Source organism: Bufo gargarizans, chromosome 7 (assembly GCF_014858855.1).
Source record: "Bufo gargarizans isolate SCDJY-AF-19 chromosome 7, ASM1485885v1, whole genome shotgun sequence".
Lineage (NCBI taxonomy): Eukaryota > Metazoa > Chordata > Amphibia > Anura > Bufonidae > Bufo > Bufo gargarizans.
In genome coordinates, this window is record NC_058086.1 from 8,025,775 (window position 1) to 8,049,866 (window position 24,092).

At 45.7% G+C, this 24,092-nt stretch overlaps 1 protein-coding gene across 3 annotated transcripts in view; it reads left to right on the plus strand.

The window, feature by feature from the left end:
• The window catches only part of TMEM184B (transmembrane protein 184B), a 63,109-nt gene that overhangs the window by 26,332 nt on the left and 12,685 nt on the right, over window positions 1–24,092 (plus strand). For all 3 annotated transcript variants that reach the window (XM_044301836.1, XM_044301835.1, XM_044301837.1), the window contains exons 3-5: window positions 1,491–1,724; window positions 6,300–6,465; window positions 8,198–8,288. In XM_044301836.1, coding sequence (XP_044157771.1) covers window positions 1,491–1,724; window positions 6,300–6,465; window positions 8,198–8,288 — 491 coding nt within the window. The remainder of the gene's footprint in view (window positions 1–1,490; window positions 1,725–6,299; window positions 6,466–8,197; window positions 8,289–24,092) is intronic.

The following is a 24,092-nucleotide window of genomic DNA, read 5'->3' on the forward strand; positions in this document are numbered from 1 at the left end:
TTTTCCTCACTTTCGGCAAAAAGAAAACCTGAATTACGTGCCCACTTCACTTGGGGTAATGCCCACACGTTCCCTCTTCACTGGACTAATGCCCACGCGTGCCCCCCTCAGTGTTTGCATTTCTGGCAAAGCTACCTGGTTCTGGCCCATAAAATTTTTACCATGTCTATTGCGACCCTCAGACGAGAAATTGTTGGGCACCACTGGTGTAGTGGATGGAGCCTGTTCACTTCAGTGGGAGCAGTGCTGCAGTAACCCGATCCGTGCACTAGACAGAGCTGTGTAGGTCTGGCGCTAACGCTAGTACAGCTGATTGGCAACGTTGCAGGTTGTTGGTAGGGTGGACGGACAGTCCAGTCTCCTAGCTCCCTGTCCTCCATCTGGTGCAGGATGGATGCAAGGGTGTCTCCTCCTTTTCAGTGGCTCCACGCTCAGACGGCAGCATTGCACTGTCTGAGTGTGAGCTGCAGCCACAAACGGACTGACTGAGGCTTCCCTTCCCCCAGTCAGTCACTAGAGCTGGCAGACATGTCTCTGTCACTGACTGAGGGTGAGAAAAGCGCTCGGCTCACCTTCAGGTCTTTTTTTTTTTTTTTTTTTTTTGCTGGCAATGATGGCTGTGCCTTATCGGTATTGGGGCATGGCCTATAATGTCCAGCTTTTTGGGGTGAAGCAAGCAGCCGCCCTGTGTTAGGCCCACGCTGATCAGGTATTACAGGTCTATCCTGAGGCTGGCCCACAGTGCACTAAAACCTGCATAAAAATAAAGAGAAGCATTTCTCAGATTTAGAGAACCGGATTTTCAAGATATGGTTCTGTTTTGGAGCACCTGTCCTACATTGTAATGCCTACTTTGAAACTGATTTTGGAGGTGACAGAAGGGACTTTTCAACAAGTGCAGCTGGACGTTCACAGTGTTGCCTTCTGAGAAATTCTTGCTGGAATGTGCTAAACGCAGTATTGCAGTTCTCCTAGCAGTTGGTGTAGATCTATCTACTGTCTGCATCATTGTTTGGAGGTGTCCATTACCTTCATTTTATCGATCATTTTGAATTGTCATGTAAAAAACACTCCTAACTTCCGTAAATGATTGTTGATGATATTGATTGTACCAGGGAGGTCCTGGTGTAACTGGGCCGTCGGACACTGCCACATCCGAGGTATCCATTCTCCTGATGCGTATATTATATGTCTTTGTATGACTAACAGGATTAACGTGGGTGTTTTGTGTTTTTTTATTTCATCTGCGTCTTCTAGTCACTAAGCAAATACTAAAAAATGTTACCCACTGTATGTGCCTGGGACCCAGTGTTTGCCCTTCCTGCAGTATGAGCTCACCAACCGGCATATTGATTAAGCTCTTGTCTGCCACGACAGCTCCTATTAGTGTGTGAGCAACATGTATCCAGTGGCCTTTGATTTATGGATCGGGGACATATGACTCAAGTCCTTTTTACGTTCTACTTACTACCTTTTTTTTCTCCCTGCAGGGCACCATGACAATGTCCAGCTTAGGTGATCTCTCTCAGGAGGGAACAGGCATGATCACAGGTTTGACGGCTGCTACAATTCCTGGCACAGAAACCTCTGTAAGTCCCAATCTTTCCAGGATGCCGGAGGAAGAGCCTTTCACCTTGGAGCAGCCCATGTTCCTCATGACCACCACAGCGCAGGCCATCTCGGGGTTCTTTGTCTGGACTGCATTGCTGATCACCTGCCATCAGGTAAGTTTTGTGTGTATGTGTATACGTGTGTGTGTGTGTGTGTGTGTGTATATATGTATGTATGTATATGTGTATGTATGTGTGTGTATATATATATATATATATATATATATATATATATATATATATATATATATATATTTATATATTATACCAGCAGTTCTAGGGGAACCTGTCAGGAGGTTGTTTTTTAATTGATAGAGCACACATGTTGCCTGGCCGTTGCCGTATTGCTGCTTGCTAACAACGGGTCTGCAATACATGGGCACCGGCTGTGTGCAACCCGCATCACTGATCCGGACCCATTCTCTTGAATGAGTCCGGGAGATGGGGTGCGGAACAGAGGCACTAATCTAAGCCTCTGCACCGCAAAAAAGTAGTGCATGCACAAATTTTTTGGCGGTGCAGACAGTCGGATTGCGGACCCCATTCAAGTGACCACAATTCTGGAAGTGTGAAAAATACTGACGTGTAAATGGACCCTAAGGCTAAATGCACACAATCATGTAGGTCATGTACATTGTATTCTATGAGAATTTGAAATTCTCAATGCACACAATGCAGATTTTTTTCCGTGCGGATTTTAAAATTTTCCTGACCGAATTTTCTTAATTCACTTAGGAAAATCTGCACCATATCCGCACCAATTGACCGCACAGATTTACCTACGAACACCTGCGGATTTCAGTGCGGATTCTCCGCACATGAATCCTAACCGTGTGCATGTACCCTAAAGAGCTTTTTCAGGAGTACAGTATCGATATTCATTCCTCGGGATGGGTCATCAGCGTCAGATCAGTGGGTTCCACCCCTGCCTGTGGAAAGGGCCACAGTTCTTGGACGAGTTGTTTTATTTTTTTTATTTTTTTGTATAGCGGCTGTGCTTGGCATTGCTCTTTCACCTCTATGTGACCGATGAACATGACATCGCTGGTGTAGGGAGAGGCTGCAATGTTCGACACAGCACCCCGGCCTCTACAAAGATATGATCAGCGGGCGTGCCGGGATTTGAATCCCCACAGATCAGATATGGATGACCTATCCTGAGGATATATTGTCCATAATGACGCAGTAAAATTACATAGAGATCCTTTTCTGCTTTTTAAGTATACGCATCTGTTTGCGGACTTATTTGTGCGGCATCTCTCGGTACCTGATTATCTCGTCTGTATTTTCCATCCCTGTAAACACCTTTATTTCCACTTGCTCTTTAGACAGGTGCTTCTTTGTATCATCTGACACTGCTGCCTCCATAGCAACATAATAGGCGCCCAGCAACAGCAGACAGGTGTGGTGGAGGTGACGTGCCTTAACCCTTCTTTTGCTGACTATATCTCTGAAAGAGGAGATGTAACCACCTGGAGATATAACTGGATATCTCTTGTCGCCTGCTATGATCCAGCGCGCCATGCTGCACAACTTCAGGTTGCTGACACAAAAAAATTCTTCAGGAATAGGAAAAAAAAATATTAAAGGGTTTCTCCAGGAATTAAAAATAGCCACCCTAACAAACGAAAGATATTTGGGAATATATTTATTATAAAATAATATTTAAAGGGGTTCTGCAGTTTGTTTAAACTGTTGATCTAGCTTCTGGATAGATCATTAGCGTCTGATCAGTGGGGGTCCAACACCCGGGACCTCTGCCAATCAGCTGTTTGAGAAGGCAGAGGCGCTCCAGCAGCGCCGCGGCCTTCTCACTGTTTACCGCTGGCCCAGTGACGTCACGACTAGTATTAACTGGCCTGGGCAGGGCTAAGCTCCATTCAAGTGAACTGAGCTTAGCCCCGGCCAGGCCATTTGATACTAGTCATGATGTCACTGGGCCAGCGGTAAACAGTGAGAAGGCCGCGGCGCTGCTGCTGCCTTCTCAAACAGCTGATCAGTGATCCAGAGGATAGAACATCAGTTAAAACAAACTGCAGAACCCCTTTAAGTATTTTCACTTTCTTAATTCCCGGAGAACCCCTTTAGGCTACACACCCAGTTTGTGTGGATTTTATTATTTAGTTTCCAAAATAAGTTGGTTTTTGGCAGAATTATGATTTTTTTTTTTTTTAACCATTTTAACGCCTAGCTCTTTATTTCAATATTTCAACATATTGAGGAATATCCCTGTGTGCTGGAGTAAGATGTGCCTAATTTAATTTATTAAGAGAAGCTCAAAAAGTTTCAAATATGGATGCGACATAATGTGTGCTTTTTTTAATTAAAGAATAGTGGCGTAAACACTTGTAGTAAATGCCCCTCATTGTGACTGACAGGAACGGTACAATGCAGAGTTCTAAGAGGCGGTGCTCCAGAATTATTTTATGTGAAATACAAGAATTTCGTAAAATCTCTAGTCTCTAGTCATGTCCGTTTTACTAAATACTTGTATTCCCCATAATATAACATATTTACTGCCTCCTTTCTAAGAACTGTGGGGCAGATTTAATAATGCATTAATGTCACCTTGTGGTGTAAATGTGCAAATGATGGTTCGTGCCAGTTTTGTGCCATACCTTGTGGCATTTGGAGCTTCTTGCCGTTTTTCAAGGGTGGCAATAAAAGGGGCTTAGCAGGAGGGGCAGGACCAGCCATGACCCCCAGACTTATCATACTTTACTCTAGAAATTGTCGTAAATGATACTTCAGATCTACACCAGCTCATACCGTAGATGCGCCAAATTTATTAAGAGGCCTTGGGTTCTTAATAAATTTGGCACATTATATTCCAGTTGTCCTTTTACAAAGACTGCTGTATAAAACACCAGTCTTATTAAATTGTCAGTGTCAGACTCTGTAGAGACATGACCCTATGGCAATTAAAAAATAAATAAAAAATAAAATAAAATCGAGGAGTAATACCAGAGGAATGGCACAACATACAGTTATAAGAAAAGATGCTGGAAAATAGTTATTATATGGGGAATATCTAATAAAACATGCATATTTTTCTGTGCTTTCAGATAACGGGACATCTGTGAGAAATATGAAAGCCTCTTATTGTGTATTCCATAACTAGATTTAGGAGATTCTGATTAAAATCCATGTGGTCAGCGTCACTTGATCGCTTCACAAGCCTGAAGAACGGGCTGTAATGAGAACAGTCAGTTGGTTCATACGATATAATGGGGAGAGTAATTTAGACTGGCATTTCATACTCTGGTGTGAACCTGTAAAAGGAAAACCCAATGCAACAGTGTGCTGCGAACATAGGATATATAAACCAGTGCTGTATTCACTATACAAAATATGAGGTACTTGGCCAATATAGGAACCTGTTGTGAGATGCAGAACATTTATTTAGAGACGCAGGCCTCTTAATAAATGTATTTATTTTGGCAGTCAATGTGCCAGAAAATCAAATCTATGCCTCCTATGAGCTGTCCTCAGAATTTCGCCATAATTTCAAATGGAAAAAATATCAATGGCGAAGTCCAGTTTATCTAAAAGTGATTTTACCTTTTTAAATAACAAATGTGCCAATAAAATCCATACTCTCCATGAAGCATCTACACGTTTCAGACCTTCATAGCTCGGTCCTTATTCATGACTAGATCATTTCAAATGATTGATGTCCCCACCTTTTTGAAAAATACCTTGAGTGGTAAAGTCATAATCTTTTCCAGAAATCTTCAAATGTTTCAAAAATGTATTTTACAAATTCTCTGATTCTTGTTATGGATTATGAAAAACCTTTCCTGTGGGAAGAAAAAAAATCCAGTGTATTTTTAATAGTAAAAGGTTTTTTCACAAGATAGCGGATTGTGAAGAAAAAAAAAACGAGCACTCAAAAAATAGGTCAGTAAATGCTTTATTACAGTATATACAAGAAAAAGTAAAAAAAATAAAGTAAAGAGAAAATTACTTTAAAAGTACACTTGGTAATCAAATGGAGAAGGACCATGATATATCCAGATCTCAAAAACCTCCCCTCTACAAAAGCATAGCAAGTACTAGGAGAAATACCGTAATATAAAGTATCGGCGCGCGCGTGTGTGTGTGTGTGTGTGTGTGTGTGTGTATATGTATGCATGTGTGTATGTATATGTATATGTATATATATATATATATATATATATATATATATATATATATATATATATATATATATATATAATCTTACACAAGTAATCACCAATAGTTAAAGGGAATTTCCGACTCTTTGTAACTGATGACCTATCCTCTGTATAGGACCAGTATGCCCAGTCTGCCTACAGCCGTGCATGATGGGATTTGTAGTTTTACAACAGCTGGAGAGCCGCAGTTTGTCCATCACTGGTATAGGTCATCAGCATCTGATCGGTAGGGGGTCCAACACCCTCCAGTCATCTGGGAAAACCCAGGTGCTTTTGTGCCATTGGTCACGTGGCCTGGGCGCAGCATTTTCTTTTATGAATCATTTTTGTCTTTTATGAATTATTTAGATATATTGGATTTCTGACAGTAATATAGATTTTTGGTATACAATATACATTTAGTCTGCCGTGACGTTATAATAAACCCTGCTTTATTATATGCAGGTCTTGAGCACGGTTTGCGTAACTTATAGAAAATAAATATTCCTTTTGTTGATTTTTCCCTCTTTAGATCTATATGCATCTGCGCTCCTACAGCTGCCCCAATGAGCAGAGACACATTGTCCGAATCCTCTTCATTGTTCCTATATACGCCTTTGATTCTTGGCTTAGTCTCCTCTTTTTCACCAATGACCAGTACTATGTGTACTTTGACACAGTGCGGGATTGCTACGAAGGTAAGTGTCTTTAGAAATGCCCACCACCAACACACAATAATATTTCAGTATGAGTGGCGCTTAAATTTGGCTAAAAATCACACAACCTCAATATAGAAAGCTGTGATTCTTGTAATGATACTGTATAGGGAGGAGAGCACACGGTTTCATGTGCCTGTAGTTTCTTGATCGCAAATGATTAGAGAATGGATTTTTGTGATTTGCTGTGGTTTCTGCTGGTAAAATATTGGCATTTATCACTTTGAGAAGCTGCGAGCAGTCTCATGTAGAACATCTGGGCAACCATTTAATACAAGGTTGCTGATTGCAGCAGCCTAGCACGCAAGTTAAGGGGATTGTCCAGGATTAGAAAAACATGGTTACTTTTTCCCCCCCCCCCAAAAACAGCACCTGTCCATGGGTCATGTCTGGTAAAGCAGCTCCACACAATTGGAGTCAACGAGCAGAGCTGCAATACCGCACACAACCAGTGGACAGGTGTGGTGCTGTTTTAGGAAGAAAGTGGCCATGTTTTTCTTACCCTGGACAACCCCTTTAATACATAATGGTCCCAAGTTATGGATCTTCACTCTATATCCTCCAGTTTTGTTACTCATTAAATTTAGTGATGACCACCCACCCCTCCCATGACAGTTATGTAGGCACAGCAGTAATGTATTTATATGTGGTCCTTTATTTTTATTTATATATTTATTTATTTATTCTTAAATGTTTGAACATAAACTTGAGTTGTCTTTGGAGACGCCATCTCTTGTTAGTTGTAGAAATGCAATTTCGTAAAGTAGTAAGCCTAAGATGAAAACCTTTCATGTGTTTATCTTTACCATGGCGTTCTAGTTGTCAGTTATTTCTTGTCTTCTTAGTTTCCCACCTCGTACGTTGTCTTGTTCCTCTCCAGCACGAGCCATGTTCTTAATCTTGTGCTGTCCTTGCTTTGTGTTGTGCGTCTTTATTTTTCTCAGTGGCAATCAGTTGGGATAAGCAGATTATTGCCAAGGGAGAGGGCAGCGAGTTTCCGTGTTTAGCATTCTGCTGATCTTGCTGTCTTCGTCCACATGAGTGTAACATGTTACGTGTACTGTGTAAATAGGGCTGGATGGACGTGTTCTCCTCTAATATCAGAGTTTCATTTTATTAAAGGGGTTGACCAAGTGAATCTTTTTATTTATTTAATAAAAAGGCAAAAATCTATTCTAATAATAATAATAATAAAAAGTTATACTTGCTATCCTCAACCCCCTCAATTCCATCGGCGTTGCTCCGTGATCCGCGCTGTTGCAGCCATGACATCACTGGTGTCAGCTGTGTACGACACGAGACTACTGAGGCCAGTAATTCGCTGCAGAAGTATACAGACACATCGCCGCTGCAGTCAGGAAAACAGAGCCCCACAGGGGGGTTCAGGACGGTGAGGATGGGTTTTTATTTATTTATTTTTGTATTATCCTAATAACGTCCTTGGCTTTAAAAAAAATAAAATAAAAAATACAGCATAAACTCTGACAACAGCTTTATGAAGGCTGACAACTGTATCTGTTGAGATAGCATGACCAGGCCGGGACATTGTCACTATGATGTAATGAATGGTGGTTGCATGTTTCCTGTTTTTCCTTTGTGTATTTATGGTTGAGCATATGCATGAACACATCTTGGCTGGAGACATTCTTCATTCGGTGGATTTCTATTTAGTTGGGCCTTGGTTTACTGAATGAAGATGCCTTTCTATTTACAGCATTTGTTATCTACAATTTCCTGAGCCTTTGCTATGAGTATCTTGGGGGTGAGAGCAATATCATGACTGAGATTCGGGGGAAACCTGTTGAGTGAGTATTAAGCAATATTTTTTCCTTCCAAGAATGTCATATTTAGGGCTGCAGCTAACGATTATTTGAATAATCGATTAGTTGCCGATTAATTTCTACGATTAATCGATTAATCGGGAAAAACGACAAAATTACAAAACAGAGGTTTATATGATCTTACTTGAAAAATTATGTTCAAAGGCCATATTAAAACAAATTGTGGACGACACTTATGGGGGATCTGTGGACGACACTTATGGGGGATCTGTGGACGACACTTATGGGGGGATCTGTGGACGACACTTATGGGGGGATCTGTGGACGACACTTATGGGGGGATCTGTGGACGACACTTATGGGGGGATCTGTGGACGACACTTATGGGGGGATCTGTGGACGACACTTATGGGGGGATCTGTGGACGACACTTATGGGGGGATCTGTGGACGACACTTATGGGGGGATCTGTGGACGACACTTATGGGGGGATCTGTGGACGACACTTATGGGGGATCTGTGGACGGCGTTTATGGGGGATCTGTGGACGGCGTTTATGGGGGATCTGTGGACGGCGTTTATGGGGGATCTGTGGACGACACTATTATGGGGGATCTGTGGACGACACTATTATGGGGGATCTGTGGACGGCGTAGTTATGGAGAGGGGGATATGTGCACTGTTATGGGCATAACAGTGCACAGATCCCTTTCCTCATAACAGTGCACAGACCCCCCTTCCCATAGCAGTGCCATACACAGACCCCCCCTCCTCCCCATAGCAGTGCTATAGACAGATCCTCCCCCCTCCCCATAGCAGTGCTATACACAGACCCCCCTTCCCATAGCAGTGCCATACACAGACCCCCCCTCCTCCCCATAGCAGTGCTATAGACAGATCCTCCCCCCTCCCCATAGCAGTGCTATACACAGACCCCCCTTCCCCCTAACAGCCCCGGCGCTTGCATCTTTATTTTACCTTTTTACAATGACGCTCCCGCTCCTGTAACAGCCAGGCAGAGCGGACGGCGGCGTAACGTCACTCAATCACGTGACGCGCCTGCTCCGCCCACTTCATGAATGAAGGAGGCGGAGCAGGCGCGTCACGTGATTGAGTGACGTTACGCCGCCGTCCGCTCTGCCTGGCTGTTACAGGAGCGGGAGCGTCATTGTAAAAAGGTAAAATAAAGATGCAGCGCCCGCCCGCCCGAATAGCAACGAATCGGCGATTATTCGATAACTGGATTCGTCGACAACGAATCCAGTTATCGAATATAATCGATTACATCGATTAATCGTTGCAGCCCTAGTCATATTATTCCAGCGCTAAATAAGAATGATAGGTCGTATTCCTATTAGAAACTGGAACCTGCAAAGTACATCACTGGCCTGTATACTCCAGCTGATGCCCTTATACACAGAATAAAGAACCTTTTCCTTTTATTGATAATATATATATTATTCGTTTAGTATAGTATATATTAAGTACATTTTAGCAGTACACACAATAACCTGTATGACACTGCAGCAAAATTGCTCCGATTTCCATTTTAGATGCATTGTTGTACACAGAGCATATCAAATATGTCTTTATAAAATAAATCTAAATAAGTTATGCCAAAATTGTGGAAGCAATATATTTTTGGTATTTATAGGAAGACTATCTGTGTATAGGATCGACAGCTAACATTGCTGAGAAAGCCTCCCCCAATAGTCTACATCCAATATAATCACTGAAATATTGTATAATCGTTAACTCTTGTGAAGTCTGTAAGGTACAGTATATCCGTGATGGGTGACGTCCCAAAAATCCAATAAGGTATCCATTTGAGCAAATGACATGAGAAACCTGGTCTGAACCGTACATTGTTCACCCTACTACGCAGAATAATCGCCCTGACAGGATGACGTATCTATGTACAGACAGGTATAGCGGTATCTTTAGTGGGGAATGCTGGCAGCATTATAGTGTCATTGGGAGTCTGTCAGGTACTTTTAGACGTTTAGAAGTCGTAGAGGGGCATTTGGTAGAATTAGGGGACCTGCACACGGTGCTGTACACAGGGATTTGACAAATCTCATGTACACTTTGCATATCTTTTGACCTACCATGCTGATATTAAAATCTGCAGCATGTTAATGGTCTGTGCAATTCCGCATCTTCGCTAAAGTGGTTTTCCCAATAGGCTTCACTGGAATTGTAAATTTCGGTTTTGGTGCTGATGTCATACAGATATTCAGCGGACAGCCATCTCCTCCAGTTCGGCTGGACTGAGCACATGTATATGTTATATGTATATCAGTGGGGAGAGGCGCCTCTGACAGCAGCTTATCTCCTGGGAGAACAAGAGGATCAGGCATTGAAATTCATTGTGCCAGATGTTTATCTCCCTTGATATCAGGAACTCCCCTTTACCTTATCGGTGGGTTCAGCTGACAATAGTTTATTCTGTATGGAGGCCTTAAAAGGTTTCTTTTCTAGTTTGCATTAACATCCTTTAAAATAATCATTTATGAAGGTAGCTGTAATTTTTATTTCTTTCACTTTCATGGCTCCTATCTTCTGTTCTGGACTGTGGTCGCATGACCGTGTCCATGCAGCTCTTCTTTTTTTTTTTTTTTTTCTGTAATTTTATGTCCATGGGCGTGTCAAAGCAGTGACAGGGGAGTGTCTATGTAACTAGCTGGGTGGGAGGAGCTATACACTAGTTGGGCTTTGTTAGGGGCGGTGCCAGACCTGTGGCAGAGAAAGGAGAAGTGCATCATGGGTTTGGTTGGATACAGGAACAGGAAGTGCTACATAAAGGATGGAAACAATCCAGAGTGAGGGGTTTACATACTGAAAACTGGTCAGAAAAGTTTCAATTGGAAAAAATAAAAAATAAAATGAGGAAGGTGTACATGAGGTAAATAACTGCATGAGCACATCTGTTAAAAATAAGTAATCCCAGAAAGCTCCTTATTATAGGGGTTGTCTTATCTCATGGACGGGATGAAATGAAGTCCTGACCACGAGGTGGATGGGAAACAGCAGAGCAGCCTAGCACCGCACTATGTTCATAGCTCACATTGCAGTGCATGGGAGCTACGGAAACAGCGGAGCACCACAAACTATGCTGTGTCCATGTTAGAGAAATGCCATGGCTCTCTGTGCTACACTGTTTCCATAGCTATCATGTACTGCCATGCGAGCTATGAAACGGTGCTGATCCCTGGCCACTTGGTGCCAGGGCTGAAAGACCTTGAAGTAATCTTCAAAATTTAATGTCTCTAAGGCAGGGCTCGACAAATCCCAGGTTGCCATGGTGACCAGGAATTTGGCCTGGCGCCTGGGTATTTGCCCCTGCTTGAAAATAGGCCCAGCACACCAGCAGCCGGGCGCAGCCACTGGAGCGTTAAAGAGGACCTTTCATGTGGCAAAAAATTGTGAACGAAGTATCATGATCTGTACAGCGGCGTCCATGGATCTCACTGCACTTACTATTATCCCTGGGCGCCGCTCCATTCTCATGCTATGCCCTCCGGTATGTTCGGTCACTTGGATATAGTAGGAGGAGACTGTCCTTGTTCCCCTGGGCATCTTCTTCTCCCAGGCTGTAGCGCTGGCCAATCGCAGCACAGAGCTCACAGCCTGGGAGTTTTTTTTCACTTAGGCTGTGAGCTCTGCGCTGTGATTGGCCAGCGCTGCAGCCTAGGAGAAGGAGACGCCCAGCAGAACAAGGGCATACACCGCCTACTATAACCCAGTGACCGAACATACCGGAGGGCATAGCAGGAGAACGGAGCGGCGCCCAGGGATAATAGTAAGTGCAGTGAGATCCCTGGACGCCGCTGTACAGATCACGAGACTTAGTTCACAATTTTTTGTCAGATGAAAGGTCCTCACCGCAAAGCTAACAATGTGACAGGCGGTGCACATGACGGGTTAAGCCGAGTGACATCACTCCCTCTCCCCGCTGGCTGTCAGTGTCAGCTGGCCGCGGAGTGACACACGACATGTACGTGGCAGCGCTCACCTGCCCGCTAGGAGCCCTCCATCGCACGCCTCATGTCCTGGGAGCGGTGCAGGTGACTACGGCGGGGTTTCTGTTTTCCTGTACAAAGACTCTTGTATTACTGTACTGCGACGGCAGCAGGAAGCGCACGGCGTCATAGCAACCAATGACGCCGTGCGCTCCTGCACTCCAAGAAATCCAGACCAGTATCGCATGGTCCGTGTTCCACAGACGTGTGCATGAGGCTTACCACACTCGCAGGACTCCGAGATCCCTCTGACAAACAGGACCGCAGCCCCACCCCCTCCCCATCACAGCACGGGATGTAGATCCGGCAATAGCTGGAACCAAATTCCAGCCTGGACTCAGTGCACGTCCACAGCGGAGGGAGCACAAAGACGGCCCCAGAGACGCCGACAACAGCAACTCCAATATACCCTGGACAGGACAAATAATCCGGAACAGCAGAAGGACAGTGATCCCGCAGTGACGGCGGATACAGGCGGCAACGAGGGACATTTCTTTTCAAGCGGAACAGAGGGATAAAACTTAACATTTAATGTCAATAAATTCTAAAATAGATAGGTAGACACCAGAGGATGAGCCTCTACAACAAACAATAATTAAAGACAGCCCTATGGGCATAAACTTGTACATATACATACAAAATGTGGCCAAGATGGTATAAGTAAAAGGTTAGGAACGTTCTCACCCGATTAACGACCAGGGTTTCTCGCAGAGATGGCTATTGGTGGAGAAGATCCTGGAATACTTGATGGCCACACTTGAGACAAGTAGGTATAGGTGCCCCTTTAACATAGGTGGGTAACAGGGCGATTAACCCTAGACGGCCCTGAATAGGGGGCAGGGGCTAGTACGCCCTACCTACCTATACGGGGAACTTGCCCCGCAAGGAGCGTCCCCGTCCGGATACCTGGCCCTGGGGGGACAGATTCCCTAGTAATCCCTAAAAAGATTTTTGCTCCCTACGTGTCACGTTTCAATTCGTGAAGAATATCGTCAGGGGAGATCAAATGGTGGTCACAGGGCTATGGATGGGGCCTGTGCAACCATTGAGAGGGGGGAAAAAATAGTACAAAAAGAGGGGAAGGTAAGGTCAAGTGTCTGTCAGTGTGTATAGCCAGTCAGGCTGAATCACACAGGACACGACCGCATCAAGGTTCTCTATCCAAAAAGGTACAGCTGCATCAGTGGGTGCCAACTATAAAGGATAAGAGGGGCCACAGGATGGTCAATCCAGGGGCAGGCTGTCAGCAGAGTGTACTCACCACTCTGTGTCCCGATAAAGTCTTAAGGAGAGCGTTTCAGTTTGCCTTACACGCAGATAGAATATCCCTCCTTATTCCCAAACCCTGTACAATGCCACCTTTAAACATCATTCGCCCCATCATGACCTTTGATAGGGCGGCAGGTGACATTAGACATATCCTCCAAAAAAATTGGGGCATCCTCCAATTAGACCCAGATCTGAGAGAAGTGGTGGGGGACTACCCTCACGTCACGTACCGGCGAGGACGCAGCCTCCGTGACACACTCGTGTCGAGTGAATTTACACCCCCACCCATTGTATCAGGCTCTACTTGGCTCAAATCTGACATTAAGGGGTGCTATAGATGTAGTGGGTGCATTGCCTGTCCGTACTTGAAATCTGGTAAAGACTTTAGCAGTATGGTTACAGGAAAGGAATATCGCATACACCACTTCATCAACTGTAGGACTCGCGGCGTCATTTACCTCCTATCGTGTGAATGCGGGAAAGGCTATGTAGGAAAAACCATCCGCGAGTTACGAAGACGCATTGGCGAACATATTGGCGACATAGCTAAAGCAAAGGACACCCCTGTCGCCAACCATGTTCATAGCCAACATAATGGTAAAGCCCGCATTTCCGTAATGGGTATAGACCGCGTCCTACCCCCCAAACGTGGAGGTGATTGGGACCGCGCCATACTACAGCGAGAATTGCGCTGGATCTACTACCTAAAAACAATGACCCCTCTGGGCCTAAATGAGCAGCTTAATTTTAGCTGCTACATTTAAATGCCTTATTTTCTGTATATCTCTCTTCCCTCACTGGGCCAGTTATACCCCTCCTGTGGCCGGTGCGTATTTAAACCCGCCTCTAATAGCCTGGCTAAGTTTATTTATTCATATTGTTACCATGGATCCTATCTACCATGGGTCCCCCTGGCGATTAATTGAACTGCATTCACCACTGTGTTCAATTTCTATCGCCCTGTGCACCAAACCGCCCCCTGTATATATATAACAAATGCTTCCACATTGGTTCTCGGGTGGTGGGCGTGGTCTTCCCGGCCCGGCGCGCCCCTTGGCCTTCGGTCATGTGATTACTATCACGTGATGCGCGGCGTCATTCTCTGGCGCCGCGCTCCACGGGCCGCGTCCGGCTGGAACGCACGCTCCCTTCCTGCGTTCCACCGGACATGTGACTTCCTGTCAACAGAGTCACATGTCCGGAAGTAGGAAGTTACAGTGGAAACCGGCGGATGGGGAGCACATTTAAAAAGACACAGAGTGGTGAGTACACTCTGCTGACAGCCTGCCCCTGGATTGACCATCCTGTGGCCCCTCTTATCCTTTATAGTTGGCACCCACTGATGCAGCTGTACCTTTTTGGATAGAGAACCTTGATGCGGTCGTGTCCTGTGTGATTCAGCCTGACTGGCTATACACACTGACAGACACTTGACCTTACCTTCCCCTCTTTTTGTACTATTTTTTTCCCCCCTCTCAATGGTTGCACAGGCCCCATCCATAGCCCTGTGACCACCATTTGATCTCCCCTGACGATATTCTTCACGAATTGAAACGTGACACGTAGGGAGCAAAAATCTTTTTAGGGATTACTAGGGAATCTGTCCCCCAAGGGCCAGGTATCCGGACGGGGACGCTCCTTGCGGGGCAAGTTCCCCGTATAGGTAGGTAGGGCGTACTAGCCCCTGCCCCCTATTCAGGGCCGTCTAGGGTTAATCGCCCTGTTACCCACCTATGTTAAAGGGGCACCTATACCTACTTGTCTCAAGTGTGGCCATCAAGTATTCCAGGATCTTCTCCACCAATAGCCATCTCTGCGAGAAACCCTGGTCGTTAATCGGGTGAGAACGTTCCTAACCTTTTACTTATACCATCTTGGCCACATTTTGTATGTATATGTACAAGTTTATGCCCATAGGGCTGTCTTTAATTATTGTTTGTTGTAGAGGCTCATCCTCTGGTGTCTACCTATCTATTTTAGAATTTATTGACATTAAATGTTAAGTTTTATCCCTCTGTTCCGCTGGATCAGTACGTACGCTATTTAATTTGGGATTAAGCAGGCCCGGTCGCCAAATCCGGCCTCTCTGGTTTTCTCTTACATTTCTTTTCAAACCCAGCGCTGCTTCAGTTTTCAGTGACGTCCCAGCGCAGGGATTATACACACAGTGACGTCCCAGCGCAGGGATTATACACACAGTGACGTCCCAGCGCAGGGATTATAAACACAGTGACGTCCCAGCGCAGGGATTTATACACACAGTGACGTCACAGCGCAGGGATTTTTACACACAGTGACGTCACAGCGCAGGGATTTATACACACAGTGACGTCACAGCGCAGGGATTTGTACACACCGTGACGTTACAGCGCAGGGATTTGTACACACAGTGACGTCCCAGCGCAGGGATTATACACACAGTGACGTCCCAGCGCAGGGATTATAAACACAGTGACGTCCCAGCGCAGGGATTTATACACACAGTGACGTCACAGCGCAGGGATTTATACACACAGTGACGTCACAGCGCAGGGATTTATACACACAGTGACGTCACAGCGCAGGGATTTATACACACAGTGACGTCACAGCGCAGGGATTTATACACACAGTGACGTCACAGCGCAGGGATTTGTACACACCGTGACGTCACAGCGCAGGGATTTGTACACACCGTGACGTCACAGCGCAGGGATTTGTACACACAGTGACGTCACAGCGCAGGGATTTGTACACACAGTGACGTCACAGCGCAGGGATTTGTACACACAGTGACGTCACAGTACACTGATGATAAACAATGCCCATGTTGTTTGGTTCTAGACTTCTTTATATGTTAATTTAAGAGGTGTTATTTTTGTCACTGAAAATAAGGCTTTATAAGCACCGAGAGAGGAGCTGAGGGGTAGAGGTGTACAACGCAGCTGCGGCTGTGAAGAGGTGAGCGACACAGAGAGAGGGGTCGGAGGGAGACTGAGCGGGCTGAGAGGACCAAAAAAGGGGGAAAATTAGAAGCAGTAGGCGCTGCAAGCCCCCGCTGACTTTCCCGCCAGTCGGCCATTTTTACCAGCTCCCCAGCAGCACCAGGAGGGAGGAGGGAGCTTTGTACAGCGCAGCAAACTGGCGCAGCAGAGTATCCGGCCTACATATAAAGTGGACAGTGCAACCTCTTCAAAAGAACCCCTGCTGGGACTATATCCTATATTGCAGGACAACCGCGGCACTGACTCTGCACGCTCCTCTGGCGCGCCCCATAGCCACAAAGAAGCTAATTGAGCTGTATAAGTGCTCACAATAGATATGATCAGATATACTTGCTTTCAAATCAATATAATAATGGGGCCACAAAAGGCGGCAGACAAACTGAAAGAATTTGCAAGGCAACCAGAGGAGGAGTCGTGGTCTCCTCTACTGCAGCGAAATGTGCACACAAGGGCTAGCACTGCATCAGACTCTGTAGTCCCTGCAACAGCTCCTGAAGATGCTCGGGATGAACCCACCCTTAAACAAGTAACAGCACAAGTCCTAGAGGCTATTACGGCCTGCAAGACGTCTCTTTCAGGGAAACTGGATGAAGTTAAGATTGATCTAGGCCTCCTGCGTCAAAACATGCATAATTTGCAGGACAGAGTCCAACATGCTGAAAAACGTATATCACGCATTGAAGATGCAACAGCAACTGTTCACAGATCCATATCAGAGCTTAACACCAAAGCAGAACTCTGGAAACAGAAAGCAGATGACTTGGAAAATAGACTCCAGAGAAATATAAGAATCATCGGCTTGCCTGAAAGAGCAGAGGGTCGTACTCCAGATGAGTTTAGAGAGATTATAGAGAAGTGGATTAAATAACTTTTCCGGATGCAAACTTCTCTTTTGGCATTTGCAGTTGAAAGGGCTCACAGGGTGTCGGCAAGACCTCCGCCACCTGGAGCCCACCTCAACCCATGCTCGCAAGATTTCTTAATTGCAAAGATAGAGAGAGGATATTGGCTTTAGCCAGAAGACGACAAGAAATCAAATATATGATAATTCCAGAGTTTCCATCTTCCCAGACTTTTCCATGGAGCTGCAAAAACGACGTGCCACCTTTTTTATAGATGTCAAACGGCGGCTAAGAGAAGCCAACATACTCTACTCCATGGTTATCCTGCGAAATCAAGAGTGGTAGAGCGGTTTTCTTCACCTCCCCCGGAGAAGTTGCTGAATGGCTAACCTGAAGGCGAAGATCACCAAGATGATCCTTCAACCCCTCTAAGGACTGGTCACCAGATGGGACTGGCTAGACTAAGTTGAAATGTTTTCAATATGTTCAAATTTAGCTTCCTGTTCATTCTGTTGCGTGTTTTAGCTACTAAGGGTCGCCTCTACCATATCTTTATGCTTAACTAGAGGTATTAAAGTAGTTACTGCAGCCTGCATACCTCTGTCAAACCATCCTCAATGATGGAGGCATCCCGGTTTCACTGGCCTAGAGTATTGAAAGGAGCTACACCAGACTCCACATTAACTCAGCGAATACTTTACAGTCAAGGAGTACAGTTGGTATTTCTAGTTTTCTAAGGTTTCAAGTTTCCTCAAACAAATTTGCTATAACCACTGCAATTTGTTAATCTCCTGGTATTGTAAAGATTCAGTTTATGGATCTAGTTTTTAATGTTAGTATGTTTATGGTTAATCAAACACACATGCTCAGTATAGTCACAGCCATCGCGATATGTCTAGCTCCTGACAACATATTCACGCCCAGGATTCCATGGCTGAGTTGAATATTCTTTCAGGGAATGTTAGGGTATAATGGACTCCACAAAAACGATCAATGGTGCACTCTTTTATTAGAAACTCCAGCCCGCACATACTGTGTCTTCAAGAGACACATCTCACACCTATTACATCTCTGGTTCTGAAGAAGCCTTGGGTACAATGGTGCGCACACTCCTACCATTCCTCTTCCTCAAGGGGGGTGTCTCTATTTATACATAAACAGCTAAGATGGGAGGCAAAAGAAATGGCTATTGATACAGAAGGCAGATATGTCTTTGTACACAACACACTCTTATTGACAATGTACGTTATGTTTTACTGAGCGTTTATAACCCGCTCCATGCAGATTTTACACCTAGCAGCCACCTTTGCCGCAGCACACCCACACGCTAAAATACTTTGCATGGGACACTTAAACATGATATTGAAACCCTTGTTGGATCGCCGAAATGATGTGGCAGGCCCGATCATTACAGGAAACCCCTCACAGCTAAGCAGATTCTTAACGGAATATATATGGCATGACCTCTGGAGGTCTAGATATCCCAGGTCTAGAGTATATTCATGTCAAAGTAGCAGCCACAACTCCCTAACCAGGATAGACTATATACTAGGCAATGAATCAACGTTGTTGAATTCGAGGTCCATAACGTACTTGCCCCAGGGAATTTCGGATCATTCACCAGTACTTGGCACATTGATCCGAAGTGTCCCCTTAATAATGTACAGAATGAACGCACACCCTTTTCTGGTTGAACCTCATGGGCCCATCAGATGGGATATCATATCAAATACAGGAGTTCATTAGGACACATGAAAATGAATCCAACATCCGGCTGGTATGGGACACATTAAAAGCTTTTTCACGTGGGGCGCTACACTCTAATATATCCTACATCAAAAGAGACCCTAAAAGATCAGAACTAGAGCTGGAGTCTCTGTGCACCACTCTAGAACAGCAATATATTAGTCACCCGACTGAAGCTAACAGAAGTGAGTGGCTGCAAGCAGGGAGACAATACCTAGCAATACTAAAAGATGATAGGAAACTGTTCTTTATTATGAAACAAACTGCTTTTGAACTGGGAAATCAATCAGCTAAGCTGCTGGCCTAATTGATCTGACATGACTCGCCCTCTGCGGTGATTCTAGCAATTGGGGATCACATGGGACAAGTACTCGGCACTCAAGAAACCATTCTCTGCGCCTTCACACACTTTTATCGAGACTTGTATAGATCCAATATAACAGCATCCGAAACTGAGATAGCTACCTATTTAGAAGACATTTCTCTCCCCAAACTGACAAGGATCCTCTTGATTGCAGATCGTATAGACCAGTAATGCCCAACCTACGGCCCGCGAAACAGTGTCATGCGGTCCGCGCAGTGACAGGACTTTATCAGTGCAGGGCGTGCTGCGAACGGCACAGGCAGCAAAGCAATGCTGCCTGTGCCTGCAATCTCCCCGCCCAGCGCTGCCTCCTAGCTAATTTATTCACTGCACTTGCCTCTGTGAAATTGAAGAGAAGCGCCGTAATGTCGCACAGGCGCACTGGCAGATGCATCGAAGTGCGCATGCACAGTTTCCAGTGCGCCTGTGCGAGATTACGGCGCTTCTCTTCAATTTCACAGAGGCAAGTGCAGTGAATAAATTAGCTAGGAAGCGGCTCTGGGTGGGGGGGGGATATCTGTGGCGGACACTGAAGGGGGGGATATCTGTGGCAGACACTGAAGGGGGGATATCTGTGGCAGACACTGAAGGGGGGGATATCTGTGGCGGACACTGAAGGGGGGGGATATCTGTGGCGGACACTGAAGGGGGGGATATCTGTGGCGGACACTGAAGGGGGGGGGGATATCTGTGGCGGACACTGAAGGGGGGAATGTTTGGGTGGGTGGTCTGGAAGGGGTGGGATGTCCGATAGGTATGTGGGGGTGGGATATCCGGGAGGGGGGCCCATACATTTTTTTTGCTATGGGGCCCAATAATTTCTAGCTACGCCCCTGATTGTTAAGATTGGGCAGGCACTGGAGCGATAGAGCGCCCTGCTGTAGGAGAAGCCGGCGGGAGATAAAAAGAGGAGGGGCCAGCTCTTGGTGGTGTCGGGCACACGGCGCAAACATGGAGGATCTGACTGAAGCCTAAAGACCAGACATCAAGGTAGACCTGCAGAAGAAGGTGACAGCGCAGTATGTGATGTATACATGTGTGTAATGTATGTAGTGCAGTGTGTGATCATCACATACTGCACTACATACATTACACACATGTATACATCACATGCCCCCCTCACAGTAATAATGCCAAGATATGTGCCCTCTTCAGAGACTTAATGCTCACATATGCCCCCTCACAGTAGTTATGCCCAGATATGTACCCCCTCACAGTAGTTATGCCAGATATGTGCCCTCTTCACAGTAGTAATGCTCACTGGTGCCCCCTCACAGTAGTTATGCCCTGATATGTGCCCTCCTCACAGCTCACAGTAGTTATACCTTGATATGTGCCCTCTTCACAGATGTAATGCTCACACATGCCCCCTCACAGTAGTTATGCCCAGATATGTGCCCCCTCACAGTAGTTATGCCCAGATATGTGCCCCCTCACAGTAGTTATGCCCAGATATGTGCCCCCTCACAGTAGTTGTGCCCTCCTCACAGTAGTTGTGCCCTCCTCACAGTAGTTGTGCCCTCCTCACAGTAGTTGTGCCCTCCTCACAGTAGTTGTGCCCTCCTCACAGTAGTTGTGCCCTCCTCACAGTAGTTGTGCCCTCCTCACAGTAGTTGTGCCCTCCTCACAGTAGTTGTGCCCTCCTCACAGTAGTTGTGCCCTCCTCACAGTAGTTGTGCCCTGATATGTGCCCTCCTCACAGTAGTTATGCCCAGATATGTGCCCCCTCACAGTAGTTGTGCCCTCCTCACAGTAGTTGTGCCCTCCTCACAGTAGTTGTGCCCTCCTCACAGTAGTTGTGCCCTGATATGTGCCCTCCTCACAGCTCACAGTAGTTATGCCCAGATATGTGCCCTCCTCACAGCTCACAGTAGTTATGCCCAGATATGTGCCCTCCTCACAGCTCACAGTAGTTATGCCCAGATATGTGCCCTCTTCACAGTAGTAATGCTCACACGTGCCCTCTCACAGCGTTTGCATTTCTTTCTGGAAAATCTACCTGGTTCCGGTCCGCGAAATTTATACCAAGTCTAGTGCGGCCCTCAGACGAAAAATGGTTGGGCACCACTGGTATAGACCCATAGCACTGGTAAATGTGGACTACAAAATCCTAACCAGAATTTTAGCCACTGGGATATTCCATGAATGCAGATTGGGCACTAGTGTCACTAGACGCAGCCAAAGCATTCGATTCCATAGAATGGTCATATCTAACTGGCTGTCTCAGAGGCTTTGGGTTTGGACCTCAGTTCCTTAGATGGATCAGTATCCTGTATAGCAACCCGATAAGTAGGCTTCTGGTAAATGGAGAATTGTTGGACAGTTTCCCCCTTCATAGAGGGACAAGACAGGGTTGCCCCTTATCACCACTTTTATTTCCCCTGGCAATTGAAATCTTGGCCATTAAGGTGAGAAACAGCAATAATATAACCTAGGGCTGCAACGATTAATCAACGTTATCGATAATATTCGATAACTGGATTCGTTGTCAACGAATCCCGTTATCGAATAATCGGTCAGTTCGTTGCTATGCGGGCCGGAGCGGGTGGTCAGGCGCTATGCCTGCGGGTCCTTGAACTTTAAATCACTGCATCTTTATTACCTTACAATGAAGCTCCAGTAACAGGCAGAGCGGGCGGTGGCGTAACGTCACTTATTCGCGTGACGCGCATGCTCCGCCTGCTTCATGCATAAAGTGGGTGGAGCAGGCGCGTCACGTAAGTGACGTGACACCGCCGCCCGCTCTGCCTGTTACTGGAGCTTCATTGTAAGGTAATAAAGATGCAGTGATTTAAAGTACCGTAAGTTACTGCCGGTTAAGGAATACTGCTGTGAGCGGCGGGGCCGGAGCTGTTATGGGGAGGGGAATCTGTGGATGACACGGTTATGGGGAGGGGGATCTGTGCACTGTTATGGGGAGAGGGGGATCTGTGGATGACACTGTTATGGAGGGGATCTGTGGATGACACTGTTATGGAGGGGATCTGTGGATGACACTGTTATGGAGGGGATCTGTGGATGACACTGTTATGGAGGGGATCTGTGGATGGCACTGTTATGGAGGGGATCTGTGGATGGCACTGTTATGGAGGGGATCTGTGGATGGCACTGTTATGGAGGGGATCTGTGGATGGCACTGTTATGGAGGGGATCTGTGGATGGCACTGTTATGGAGGGGATCTGTGGATGGCACTGTTATGGAGGGGATCTGTGGATGGCACTGTTATGGAGGGGATCTGTGGATGGGACATATAGCATAAGATGCTATATAGTGTCATCTATAGATCCCCCCTCCCCATAACTGTGTCGTCCACAGATCCCCCTCCCCATAACTGTGTCGTCCACAGATCCCCCTCCCCATAACGGTGTCGTCCACAGATCCCCCTCCCCATAACAACTGGAAACCGTTGCCTATTTCGGTGGAAGGGCAGATTAACTCAGTTAAAATGATTATACTCCCAAAAGTGCTATATACAGTTCAACATGCAGAGACGCATATCCCCAAATCAATGTTCAAAGAATTAGATGCCATGACTAGGGTTTTTATATGGGGCAGATCCCGTGCCAAAATCGGCTTGGATACGTTGAGACGTCCTAAATTAGAGGGAGGTATGACCCTACCGGATTATTTTATATATTACTTAGCTGGCCAGTTAAGGCTCATTACCACCTAGGTCACAACTGAAGATCTGCCTACCTCAGAGGACTTCCTAAAAACTTATCTTCAATGTAATAGTTTACATTTAAGTGGTTGGTATTGGAGGGGTCATCAATATTCCAAAATGCTACCATTACATAAATTAGCCCAGACAGTCTGGAGAGAAGCTAAATCACCAGCCAAATTTAGAGCGGTAGTTTCATACATACCTTTGTGGGGAAATCAGTCCATACCAAATATACAGGGAGTAATGGGAGCGGATAAATGGAAATTGGCAGGAGCCAAAACCAGTGGTGTATCTTGGTTTTATGCTGCCCTAGGCGAGACTAAACTCGGGCACCCCCCTAATGTAAACTTACCCCATAAAACAACTAAGTAATCGATTTTTTGTGAATTACTGTAATTTAAGTACTTACAGTTTTTGAAGACAGCAGGCTCAGGGATCAGTGCATTGGTGGCCGGGGCCTGGCCTCAGTGTTCACGGTGACCGTGTGCAGGATCCATTCTGCACTTGGACGGCAACGCGTGGACGCAAAAGGCAGGGGAGGTTGGGAGGAAGTCAGGAGAAGGAGGATGTAAGTCTTTCAATTCCTTCACTATGCGGCGTCGGCGATACCGCTCGTATAGTGAAGGATCGGATCGGACAAGGAGCCATACAAATATTTAGCATATTGTGTAACTATCACTAAGCAAACAAGGCATTTTGCCACCCCATTGGCAAGTGCCTCCCTAGGCAAATGCCTTGTTTGCCTTGTGATAGATACACCCCTGGCCAAAACCCTAGGTGATATTTATGATCAAGGAATTATGATGACATTCGAGGCTTTGGCACAAAAATATAATATATCACATACCCATTTCTTTTCATACTTACAACCTAGGGCTGTAGTACAGAGCAAATTTCCACACGGCAGCACCAGTGTCCAAATATCGACTCATAAGA